The sequence below is a fragment of the Cetorhinus maximus genome, chromosome 28, assembly GCF_964194155.1.
Source record: "Cetorhinus maximus chromosome 28, sCetMax3.hap1.1, whole genome shotgun sequence".
In the NCBI taxonomy this organism is placed as follows: Eukaryota; Metazoa; Chordata; class Chondrichthyes; order Lamniformes; family Cetorhinidae; genus Cetorhinus; species Cetorhinus maximus.
Window position 1 is genome coordinate 7,612,256 of NC_135906.1, and position 13,020 is coordinate 7,625,275.

The following is a 13,020-nucleotide window of genomic DNA, read 5'->3' on the forward strand; positions in this document are numbered from 1 at the left end:
AGTTTAGTAGCTGGTGGATGGTACACAGAACAGAAGGTATCCATCCTGAATACACTCCTGACCCCTCCACCCACAAAGCCCCATAAAGCAACCGGGTTGATATCTAGGAAACCGCTCCCTTGCCTAGTTTACATCACTGTCTGTGCCACTATCCCTACTGCAGGAGCCAGACACTGCCACCTTATCCCCACTGGGGCTATGTTTGGGGTGGAGGGGGGGGGGGGTGGAAATAGGCCTTTGGGGTAATGGTCGCATTCCTGCCTCCAACGCAGGGGTCAAAACCGACTCAAGGCGGACCCAACAAATGGAGCCCATTTTATAATTTCATAACTCCAGCTCTCAATTCTGGGTCGGCAGCCAGCGGGTTACCCACATCTGAGAGGAGTGTAAAGAATTGAAAGCCATGAGGGGGGCGTCACCCTGTCAGACTGCTCAGCCCGTGAATCCTCCCACTGCTTCCCAAGGGAAAAACATTGGAAGCCATGGCGTTATCACCACAGGATGGAGAAGTCAACTTCCCATCTAGCTCCCACTCATAAAGCTCGAGCTCTATTACAGGGTAAGTCGCTGTACACGACAACCTTACGATGAAATGGAAAAAGATCTCTCCGTGCTCCTGCCTGCAGTTACACAACTCGGCCTCTACCCGGTTATTTTACACTTGACCAGATTGGAGGTCACAAATGTATTTTGCCCATAAACTGGTGGAATGCTGCTGCAGACGGCTGCGTGGCGAATTCCACAGGAAGCCACAGATTGGTTGGGATGGCAGATTCTTGCATTGTTCCCCGAGCTGATGCTGTGCCCATTTGCCCACGTGAATGCCAGGCTGCAGCGTTTCAGTTTGAGGGTGGTTGTGCCATGACCCCCTAGGTTAGAAATTGCAGGATGTCAAAAGATTGGCAGGGGAGGAGCAAACGAATCCAAGCTCTTGATCAGTAGCTGAGTGTATACTGCATGATACATCAAACATGGGGCTGCTCAGCAATTTAACCTTGGCATCTTGTCTTGAAGCTATTAATGTATATAATATTTTGGAAAATATTTTTCTTTTATAGAGGTTTCATCTGAGGGTGTGCCTTAATTGGATTAAAGCCAGCTAATCTGGGTGCTTTGTGTACTAATTTTGATATGTAAAAGAGATAGCGTGCATTTGTATTTTTTTGAATAGAACATTCAAGAAGTTGGGTGGAAACTGATGCCTATCTAGCAGCTACCAAGCGATATGTTTATATTACCAATAAAGTTGTTACTATGAAAGGGGTTTTATTGTTAGAGAGGTTTAGTTCAGAGGTTGTTGACACAATGAGAATTAACATTCAATGGGTGGCGGTAGGTATAACTTCAGTAGTTTTCGGGTGTGCAGAGCAGAGGCAATGTAAGATCAAAAGGAAGCTGCAAGCCTCCAACTGTCTCCACAGCAACCAAAATGAAAGAACCTCATTTTGAATTCGTAAGGTGAAAATGCTTTGCCTGGTGCCTGGTTAAGTCTATGGGTTGCTGTTGCCTTAATGGAGATTAGTTTGGGAATTTGTTAAAAGTTATGATAGCAGTAATTTGTAGCCATGTGTATGTATATTTTTAACCTGCGTAAATTAAAATGTTTCCTTTAGTTTAATGTAAAACCTCGAACTGTTGATCTGATTCCTGAATTTAGAGTCGCATCTCAACCATAACACTTAAAATTATAGGTTATGACAGTTGTTTTAAGTTTCCCCATGAGAATTTTAAATAACTCCGCTTTACCAACTGCAAAGGTCATAACACATCTCTTAATTGAGTGCTTGTGTGTTCTTTTTTATCCTGGATGCTTTCTGTCCTAAAAAAGAACTGTCAATAAATGAACAAGGTACTTTGTAGACTGCAATTACTGTTTGCCTCCCTGGCCCTGCTGTACCTCACCACTCAAGACTCCAGCCTGCTGGGGAATTCAATGTTGTGTTTTTGAGGTTATGTAAATCGATGAGGCAATCAAATATTTCTGAAGCTCCTCGCGGTACGTTGGGCAAGTGCAAGCCCGAGCCACATACACAGCAGCTTCCTCGTCCCACAGTGTCCTGTCCTCCGCCCCTTCAAGCCATTTGTGACTGCACCTGGATTCCATTGGGTACAGGTTGTAGTCAGCGTAAAGGTGCTGGAGTTTCCCGCTTTTAACCAGCGTGATTCATCGCTCGTTATCCAACAGCACGCCAGTGGTAGCACTTCAACAGTGACCCGGGAACCGCAAAGCTCGAGGAAAGAGTTTCTTTGTACTAAGATCTGTGGGAGAGTCAAATGCTTTACCACAAGGAGTGGCTGCGACAGAGACCCTCGCATTTCGTTTGGTGGGAAAATTGGATAAATAATTGAAGCAGAGGAAGAATATTTCTCAGTTCCTTGTATTCAATTCCGCAGCGATTACAATTTTAAGTAAAGCCATAAACTGCACATGAGGAGCTTACTCTTATAACAAGTGGCTGCAGAGACTAACATAGGGTTAGGGTTCTGGAAGGAGCCTGCGATTTATTTAAGTATGTTTCAACCCCACGCCCTGCAAATATTTTTCATACATCAGTGGGTATACTGGAATATGATTGCATTTTTTGTGATGGCCGTTTTGAAATGTTGCTTTCAGATATTTTATGAATAAAGTATATTTTTCCAAAAAAAAGTGAGTATAAACTGGAAGCTCCTTTTCCCTTCGAGCTGCAGGCTGTCATTTCACGCTCGAGTGATTGCAAGTTGGGTAGCAAAATATTTATTCCCCACCCTGCCTGAGTTTTCTTTCCCGCACCCCCCCTCCCCTCCCCTCCGCTCCCCCTCCTGACGCTTTCATGCAGCGGTCCCCGCTGGCCGAGCCTCCCCTCCCGACGTTTTCATGCAGCGGTCCGCTGGCCGAGCCTCCCCGGCAGCAGCTCCAGTTTCAGCCAAATTCCTTGCTCGGTCCGGAGAATCAGCTCAGGTTTCCTTCGCACCTCCCGCGAGGTGTCGAGTGATAACTCGAAGCGGTGCAGAGTCAGCGCCACCGCCACCTTCATCTCGGACAGGGCAAAGTTCTGTCCGATGCAATTCCTAAACGCCGAGGGGAAGCAGGGAAGAGTTAGTGACCGTTCGAATCAACAGGGCCGGGAATGACGGGGCTCCCAGCTTACCCATTCCAACGTCCTCCGCCCAGAGGTTCAAATATTGGGTTTAAATTGAGGGCGGAGGCTTGTATACCCTTGAGCAGAGGAGATTGAGGAGGGATCTGACGGAGGCGTTTAAGATGATTAAACTATTTGACAAGGGTGGATAGAAACTATTTCGTCTAGCTGGGGTGGGGGGTGGGGTCTGGGTTGTTCAGGGCTGATGTCAGCAAGCAACTCTTTGCACTAAGGAGTGGTGGAACTCTGGAACAGAATCTCACAGTGCAGAAGAGGCCCTTCGGCCCATCGAGTCTGCACCGACACGTGAGAAACTACGTGCATTAATCTGTGGGCTGTTTGCTAGGTTGCTGGGACTAACATCGTGGTGCTAGGCACAGCTAAAAAAAAGACTAGAGGCTGTCATGCAGCAAGAGAACCCCCTTTCTGTATCTGAGAGGCGGGGAGAGCTGACCCCAACTTGGGTGGTGACACCATTATTGGATGGAGGTCATCTCGATTTCATTCTACAAGATGCACTGCAGAAACTCGACCATCCTCCATCAACATCACCTTCAAAACCTGCGACCTCTACAAGGCCAGCAGTTAGATGGGAACACCGCCACCTGCAAATTCCCCTCCAAGTCTCTCACCATCCTGACTTGGAAATATATCGCTGTTCCTTCACTGTCACTGGGTCAAAATCCTGGAACTGCCTCCCTAACAGCACTGTGGGTGTACCTACACCACATGGACTGCAGCGGCTCAAGAAGGCAGCTCACCACCACCTTCTCAAGGGCAATTAGGGATGGGCAACAAATGCTGGCCCAGCCAGCGATACCCCCTTTTTGAAATGCAGTCACTGTTATCATGTAGGAAACGTGGCAGTCAATTTGCACACAGCAAGCTCCCACAAACTCTAATGTGATGGATAACCAGATAATGTTTTTTGTGATCAGGGAGAGCGCACCCTCTCTCTTTCAAAGTAATGCCATGGGATCTTCTACATGCATCTGAGCGTAGCCAGGGCCTCGATTTAAGATCTCGTCTGAGAGGCAGCACGCCAGTGCAACATTCCCTCAATAGCGCCTTGGACGTGTTAGCTAAAATGGGACTTGAACCCACAAACTTCTGTCTCAAATGCAAGTGCTACCAACTGAGCCACAGCTAACATTGAGGTCTGCGCAACCACAACAGTTCTGTGTTTGTGTTCTGCAGTGTGGCCGGTTAATGTCTCAGGGTATATACAGTGGCTGTGAGCATTTTGGCACATTGTGAGGATAGGACAGGACTATATAAAGAGTTCTCTCTTCCCCACTGCACTAAAAGTGCAGGTTACAGGAGGATGCTGGCTCTATCATATTTGCAGCTTGCAAGCAAGCTCTGTTACACGTTGGTTCTGGTTTACGCTGCGATAAGGCCAGAGAGCGCGAGCTGATTTTATCTTCCTTTCAGTGATGCGAGAGTTGCAATAGCCTACCCTGGGACAGCGGAGCTGAATCAGACTGAACAACACTTGGGCGTTGGCCGCTTTGATGCTGTCTCATCACCTCCCTCACCCATGTCTGCTCAGATAAAGCCCCGTGGATTGCAGTGCGCAGGGTAAACCAGACACCTCTCAGCCCACATTAAACAGAAGGTCCGTCACCCCATTTGCCTGATCAGGGATTGGAGTTGGATGCGGATTTCCCAGTTCGTTGTCACAGCTTAGAGCTGGGAGAAAGCTGGTTTGTCACCATCGTTAATGCTTCATGTCAGATATTCTGAGGTTCGCTGTCGCTGGCATTTAAACACTAAATGTGCTGCACAATACTGCACCAGTGTCACATTCTTGGTCAAAGATCTGGAATGGGAATGACTACAGGAGAGAGACAAACAGACTGACCGTGTTCTGTAAAGTATGGAATGGACTGGACTGGTGGGAATCGATAGAAACAAGTGCCTGGTGCCCTCCGACAATGACAAAATACGAGATCATCTGTACAAACTACAAAGACCATTTGTTTCCAAGCCTGTGAATCAACAATCTGTCTTCCCAAGGACAATCTCTCACAATGGAACAAGCTGTCAAAGGAAATCGTCACAGTCCCATCGCTTGGCATCTTCAGCACCCATCTTTAAATTATTTCCATTTGTGAGTGTTTCATTATCAGGACTACCATGTCAGTGGGTAATGCCTCGTTCAAGCCGGCACTAATCACACCGATGTTGGTGGAATATGGGTGTTAGTCGGTGGTGCCGACACCAACCAAAGCAGAAGCAGAAAGTCCGTCTGTCGAAACAACCTCAAATGTCACTGATCATCTCGCTGGTCTGGCTCTTTGGGACCTGGTGTTGCTCTCTCTGTTCCCCACCCTGTGTGTGCCAGCGCCCAGAGTGTTAGGGGGCAAGACTGCTCACCCTGACATTGACCCTCACCCCCTGACCCTCACGTTGTCCCCCTTACCCATACATGCCAGGTGCTGTCAGGGTCAATGTAACTGTAGGAGCTGAATGGATGGGTGCAAGATGCCTTGGCGGGTCCAAGTATTTGAACGTTCCAGTGACACATCCTGTGCCAATTTGGAGGGTTCCGCTGAATGGTAAAGGGGCTGTTGCTAGGCTACGACTGGGGGCACAGCCAGCAACCTTGCTGAGGTTACAGGTGAGGGGATGAACCATTGTGTGTGGGTCAAGTTGGATCTTGCTGCTGTTCCTGACACTGGCTCAATGCCCTCGCCCATTCAGCAGGAAGCTGACGTGATCGGGAGCGACGCCAGTTCAACACTCAGCCCCGTTTTACTGCTCACTGGAGTCGGCGGAGAGCAAGGCTGGAACGGGATGTAAATCCAGCGTGCCCTGTGATCCCGCAACACTCCACCTGATCCCCCCCACCCAAAAACAGCTCATTTTCAGAATCCTGGGCCAGAGCAGAGGGCGTCATCGAGGCTTGACACCTCCGAGCTGATCATTCCCTGCCGTCAGCTGCCCTGGAACCGAGGAAGGGAAAAACCCCTGCGCTAACACGACAACGGAAATGGGCCCGGAACTCACCTTGGACCAGCTGAGAATGGGATGTAGGAGTGCGGTGCTCTCTTGTCCGCTTCTGCGGAATCGAAGCGATACGGGTTATACACCTGCAAAAGACAACGGGTGGGACAGTTAACAGGGTCGGATGTCACTCAGAGAAACATGTCCAAGTCATCGAACCAAAAAAACTCCGCAGGACACCCATCACAGGCAGCCATGGGATCTTGCTACCCCCTGCAGCTTTATGAACTTCACCGAAGCTTGGAGGTGTAGAATCTGTGCCAGACATTCACCAGATCTCAGTCATGGGGATATTACCGTTCAGTGTGGATTAACTAGAGAATGTGAATAATCTCCTGGTTACCTTGGCAGAGAGCTATTTCCCAGCCTTGACCACCACTGTATCGGAAGGTGGTAGGTTCAACTCCCATTCCAGACACTTGATGCTTGACCCTGGTAGGCTCTTCAATATTGTTAGGTTTCCAGGGGGTGTAACGAGGGCTGAGGATTGGGAGAATGGTTAAACGTAGGAATGGGAAGATCAATCCCGCTAATCACAGCTCCACGGTCTAGTGAATTACTTACCTTCCTTGACAATGATTCAGGATAGCTCCTCCATGAGCCCCTTATTGTGCATCTCTACCCTTGAATGTCAACTGCCTCTTCACCAACAACCTCCACTCTTCTATCCTTTAAGTTCCCCTGGGTCTAACAGTGAGTGAATGTTTAGCCTAACTCCATGTTAACTGCACGTTTCAGCTTCCCTTGCCCCAAACCCCACCCCCAACCACCAACGATCGAATCTGCACAAATCCGGGATCTTCGTGCTTACAAAAGAACCTCTATCAATGCACCCCCCCACTCATTTTACCCTTCAGATGGCTTCAGCATTTCACTCTCACTCTCCTGCCATACCTATCTGCAAATCTGGACAACAGTTTGCCGATGCTCCATAATGACTGCGCCTGTTGTATGAGATGCCTGAATGCCACTGTCATGTAAAGGTGCTCAGTAGAGCAAGGGTTAATGTGGGACTGGAGAATAGCACCGCCCGCAGTATGATGTATAGAGTCACATGGTAATAGACTGGGAGAACAGTCTGGAGAGAACACTCTGGAACCAGCCTGCATGGAGGTTACAGCACCATACAAGACAGTAACCTCGGACCTGTAAATAGTTAAAGTCTAACAATAAAGGGTTCATGTTTAAATATGCAAATCTCAAGATCTCATCACAGAGATATCTAAAGAACCCATATTACAACAGCACCCTGTCAAATTTATCCCACCGCTGGACACCCTCCTATTTACCAGTAGGATATATAAATATCCTAACAATCCTAGTAAACAGGCCTGTGGGACTTTAGCACTCCCAGTGTCCATTCACACATGTATTCTGGCTCCAGCCCTGAGCGCATCACTTCCATTTCCACTTTCTCCCCATTTTTTTTTTCTTTTTACCCCTCTCTCCTGTCATCAAGTCTCCTTTCACTTTACCCCTTTTTAGGTACTTGGCCCTCCTTTCGGCACTTCTTGGTCTTCACAGTCTTTGTCACCAGTCTGGCTGGTCTCCCCATTACGTAAGCCTACAGCTTCCCCCTGTGACTCTCCCGACACCCTCGGAAGGACTTGTTACTAACTCTCATTGTGAGTAACAACCCCGTCCCACTCTCCTCGGCCAGCTGTCCGGCCAACACATCTGCAGGGGCTCATTTCCCCCAATCTCCTTCTCATCCAAGTGACCCTGTAGGCAGTGCCAGTAAATCAGCCTCTCACTGCCCCCTCTCCATACCCTTCTCCAGGATGCCCGTTTGCTTTCTGAACACGTGCCTTGCCATCCATGAGCTTACACTGCATCGACATCATGGTCTTTACAGAAACTTCGCTGACAGCTGAAGACTCCTTCCCCCCACTAAATAGGGCCTCCCCACTTGGCTACCCTGCCTATGGCTCGCCCTGGCAAAACTGTGGCAGTGGGGCTGTGGCTCTTATCACTAAAACACATGTTAGCCTGACCTCCCCCTATGTCTCTGGCACTTTTTTCCTCTGAGAATCTCACTTTGTTCCCCCCCCCTCACCACCACCTCATTTCAAATCCTTATTCTCCTCCGCCCACCTCCACCCCCTCCTCCTCCACTCTTCCAAATGTCCTCACAAAGTTACCTTCACCGCTTCCCTCTCTCAGCCGCTGCATCAAATGACTTCTCATCCTCAGTGGTTTCAATCTCTACCTCAACTCATCATGTTCTCACTCCTCCGAGTCCACTGCCCTCTTATCCTCCCAAAATCTCTCCCTCCATGTTAACTCCACAATCGATATTCGCACCCTCCCCCTTGACTGTGCCATCTCGCATGGCCTCACCATTCCCATTGTGTCAATCACAGGCAACCTCACTTCCTCATATCACTCTCCACCCACCTCCCATCTCCCTCTCCAAAGCTGACTCCCTTCTCTATCTGCCTCCTGGAAAAAAAATCTCTCTCCTAATTCACCTGCGTGCGCTCTCAAACTCCCAACTGGCTAGTCTTTGGGCCTCTGTTCACCGCGGTATTTCTGCAGCCTCCAATCTGCTCGGCCGCATCCTCCCCTCCACCTCCCCTGCCCCTACCCCTGTTAAAACCGGTCCTTTCCCTTAAGTACAGACTTGAACATGTGTGGTGGGCGACTAGTTCCACCATCCATTGCCAGATCTGGCTGGACCCATGTAAATCACCGAGTCCTGCTTTGTGGAAACTGGGAAACTGTTCACCGTGCTGTTGTCCTTGAATGTGTGGTCACCTCCCAAATCCATGCCTGTATTTCCCGGAACTCCATGTTTAAATCCCTCCAGTCAGGTTTCCTGTTACAATACCAAAACAGCGCCTACTAAAGGTACAAATGGCATCTGATGTGACTGTGACAAAGGGTAAACTTTCCCTCCTCGTCCTTCTCACCCCGTCTGCGGCCTTTGACACCGATGACCACACCATCGCCCTCCAACGCCTCTCCGCTGTCGTTGAGCTGGGTGGGACCGATCTCACCCGGTGCCAGTCTGACCTAGCCAATCGTAGCCAGAGAGTCACTTGCAACGACTTCTCTTCCTGTTTCTGCATTGTTTTCCCCCCCTACCCCCAAGGGTCCATTCTTGGTCCCTCTCCTATTCCTCATCTACATGCTGCCTCTCAGCGACATCATCCCAAAGACAGAGCGTTAGTTTTCAGGACACCTAGCTCCATCTCATCACCACCTCTCTCAAATCCTCCAGTGTCTCTGAATTATCAGACTCTTCGTCAGTACTGGGTGAGCAGAATTTTCTTCCAATGAGATATTGGGAAGACCAAAGCTATTCCTTTTGGGTCCCCGTTCTAAATTCAGTTCCCAACCCCATCCCTGTCCCTGGCAAGTGGTTTAATGCCATATTTAATGCCAAGGTGGGTTTATGACCACATGGCATTGCCCGGCTCTGCTCAGCTGTCGCTGGAACCCTCACCCATACCTTCCCCACCTCTAGACTTCACCACTTCAGAGCACTTCTGCCCAGTTTCCCATGTTCTATCCTAAACTACCTTCAGCACATCCAAACCTCTGCTACACCAAGTCCTGTTCTCCCCTGTGCTAACCAACCAACGTTGGCTCCCAGTTGAGCAACACCTCAACAAGGCTCACCCCCTTGTTTACAAATCCCTCCATGACCTCTGTATCTATCTCTGTAATCTCCGCCAGTCCCACAAACCTCTGTATTCCTCCAATTTTTAAAAAGATTGGTTCACGGGATGTGGGGGTCGCTGGCTAGGCCAGCATTTATTGCCCATCCCCAATTGCCCTTGTTCAAGCGCATTGCTGTGGGTCTGGAGTCACATGTAGGCCCGGTAAGGGGTGGGGGGGCAAGTTTCCTTCCCTATCGGACATTAGAGAACCAGAACCAGATGGTTTCGTGGTCATCATCAGACTTTTAATTCCAGATTTTTATTGAATTCAAATTTCACCATCTGGTGTGGTTGCCGGGTCCCTGGGTCTCTGGAATACTAGCCCAGTGACAATGCCACTATACCACCCCTCTTAAACACCCCTGATTTTGACTGCTCCGTCATTGGGGGGGGTTGTATTTCAGCGGCTTGGGCTCAAAGCTCTGGAATTCCCTCCCTCAACCTCCCTGTTTCTCTTCCCTCCTTTAAGACGCTTGTTAAAACCTAACCCTTTGACCAAGCTTTTGGGTCATCTGACCTAACATCTCCTTATATAGCTGGGTATTAACTTTTATTCAGTCACACTCCTGTGAAGACCCCTCAGGCCATTTTACTACATCCAAGGTGCTATATAAATGCAGATTGTTGTTTGTTGCAAGTTAACCCGAAGCAGTGTTTACCCAAGTGGAGCCCACATAGGCACCAGCTGCCTTGGGGATAAGAAAGTGGGGTGAGGAGCGGTGGGGGAGGGGGTGCTCCTTAGTTTCATAGGAAAAGGACCCGACGTCCGCTGGAGTGTCCCAGTTGGCAAAGGATGCCGCTTTGTTTATCCTTAACCCACATGGCGGATGCTGCATGCCCAGCTGCCACTTTAAGGCTTTAGTAGGCTGTGTAGTGCCTGAAAAATGGGTGCAGCTCTCCCAGTTTCTAGGCTGCAGGCTCCAACACTCCCTCACCGACCCCTCAGCTCCTCCCTCTAATTCCATAGAGTCAGTACAAGAGGGAACAGCAGCTAGTCGAACACCAACTCTTTATTACTTTGTCTCATTAAAATGGAAGGTGTCAGTACCTCAGGATCTGGCCAGACTGCAGGATTGTGGTGGGTCCCATAAATACTGATCAGGCAGGTATTCCCTGGAAAATAAACCAACGCTCACAATTAGTAAATCAGTCAGAGAACGAAAATAACCAGTGTTGGCAGATCAGCCCGAGGCTTGTCCCGGGAGGGGTGTGGAGTGAAAAGCAGGGACTGTATACTGTGCGTACACACACACCCCATCCCCCACCCTCCAACATCCACAGCCTGTTAGGGAGAGAGATCCAGGTTTCCACTGTGTGAAGCAATGCTTCACTCCTGACCACCTGAGCCCTAAATTTAAGGTTGCGCCTCTCTGTGCTCACATCTGTCACCTCAGAATCGCAGAATTGTTGTCATGCAGAAGGAGGCCGTTCAGCCCGTCATGTCTGTACGGGCTCTCCAAATGAGCAACTCCCTTAGTGCCATTCCCCCCCTCTTCACCCCGTTACCCTGAACATTCCTCCCCTTCGAACAACAGTCTCATCGCCTTCTGAATGCTTCCATTGAACTCGCCTCCACCTCACTCCAAGGCCGTGCGCTGCAGAACCTAACCACTCGCTGCGTGAAAGAGTTTTTCTTCTCACGTTGAATTTTGCTTCTTTTGCCAATTGCGTTAAATCCGTGCCCTCTCGTCTTCGATCCTTTCCCGAGTGGGAACAGTTTCTCCTTATCTGCTCTGTCCAGGCCCCTCGTGATTTTGAGCACCTCTATCAAGTCTCGTATCGGCCTGACAAAATATTTCCTATCAAACCTCTCGAGTCCCTTTATCACCTCAATTAGATCATCCCCCAACCTTCAAATTGAAGGGATCAGAAGGCAGTCTTGGCTTTTTTTAACCCTCTAAGCCCCAGCACCCTGTACCGCCTCACCTTTGGGAATCACCCTGCTGTCCGGGAGCTTGATGTCCTCTGTGCAGCACCGAGCCACAGTGGTAACTGCCGGGTGTAGCCGTAGACTCTCCTTGATGCACATGACGGTGAAGGGCATCTGGGAGAGATCGTCCCTGTGGCAAAAGGACACACAGTGAGGAGGTCACGGAACAGTAATCCCACTCGGCCCCAATACAAAGGGAAAAGCACACCATGAACGCTCACGCAAAGCAGAGAGCAGATGATTCCAAACTCTTCCTTCGAGGACTTGGGGGCCGAGACACATTAGCCAAGATTTTTAGATAAAAAAAACCTCCCGCATTCACCAGCAGAGTCTTCCCAATCCTCCAGGATTGTCCTGGCATCTCCAGGAATTGAAGATTAATCTGATTCCTGGGATAAAGGGGTTATGGGGAAAAGTCAAGCAGGTTGGACCTTTAATTCAGAAGAATGAGGTGACCTAATTGAAACATATAAGATTCTGAGGCAACTGGACACTGGGTGTTTCCACTTGTGAGGGAGTATAGAACTAGGGGGTATAGTTTCAAAATTAGTGGTCTCCCATTTAAGATTGAGATGAGGGGAATTATTCCCTCTCGGGTGGTCGTTAGGCTGTGGAATTCTCTTCCCCAGCGAACAGTGGAGGCTGGGTCACTGAATATTTCCAAGGCTGAGGTAGACAGGTTTTTGATAGGCGAGGGACTCAAGGGTAATGGGAGGCAGACAGGAAAGCGGGGGTTGAGACCACGATCAGACGAGCCATGGCCTTATTGAATGGTGGAGCAGGCTCGATGGGCTGAATGGCCTACTCCTGCTCCTAATCCTTGCATTCTTGTGTCCCCAGGCACAACAGTGAGCAAAACCCAGGAGAAAGATCATAGGCAGAATGAAACACAAATTGTGTTTTTTGTTTTAAATTCCCTGAACACCTTTATTCATTAATTATAAAAATATTGGGAGATGGGAAGTTTTTAGTAAGAGTGAAGAATGGGATTAACAAGGAGTCTGTAATTCAATAAGGTAGAGAGAGAGAGAGAAACCATTTCTCCCAGACAGTGGTCAGAATGTGCATCTCACATAAAGAGGGAGAGGCTGAGGCAAAGAGTTCAGATGCGGTTAAGGGGAAGCTAGATAAACACATGAGGGAGGAAGGGATAGAAGGGTATGCTGATAGGGTTTAGAGTGGGAGGAGGCTCGTGTGGAGCATAGAGACTGCGATAGACCAGTCAGGCCGAATGCCCTGTTTCAGAGGAGGTTTACTAGATTGATACCTGGAATGAGTGGGTTGTCTTATGAGG

General features: G+C 49.1%; 1 protein-coding gene across 4 annotated transcripts in view; it reads right to left on the minus strand.

Annotated features, from left to right (window-relative positions):
* Nucleotides 1–2,362: 2,362 nt before the first annotated feature.
* Nucleotides 2,363–13,020, minus strand: part of cyp4f3 (cytochrome P450, family 4, subfamily F, polypeptide 3) — a 66,881-nt gene continuing 56,223 nt past the window's right edge. For all 4 annotated transcript variants that reach the window (XM_078531141.1, XM_078531140.1, XM_078531138.1 and 1 more), the window contains 4 exons: nt 11,723–11,856; nt 10,845–10,909; nt 6,135–6,217; nt 2,363–3,051 (listed from right to left, as the gene is read on the minus strand). In XM_078531141.1, the coding sequence (XP_078387267.1) occupies nt 2,856–3,051; nt 6,135–6,217; nt 10,845–10,909; nt 11,723–11,856 (478 nt within the window). In that variant the 3' untranslated portion in view covers nt 2,363–2,855. The remainder of the gene's footprint in view (nt 3,052–6,134; nt 6,218–10,844; nt 10,910–11,722; nt 11,857–13,020) is intronic.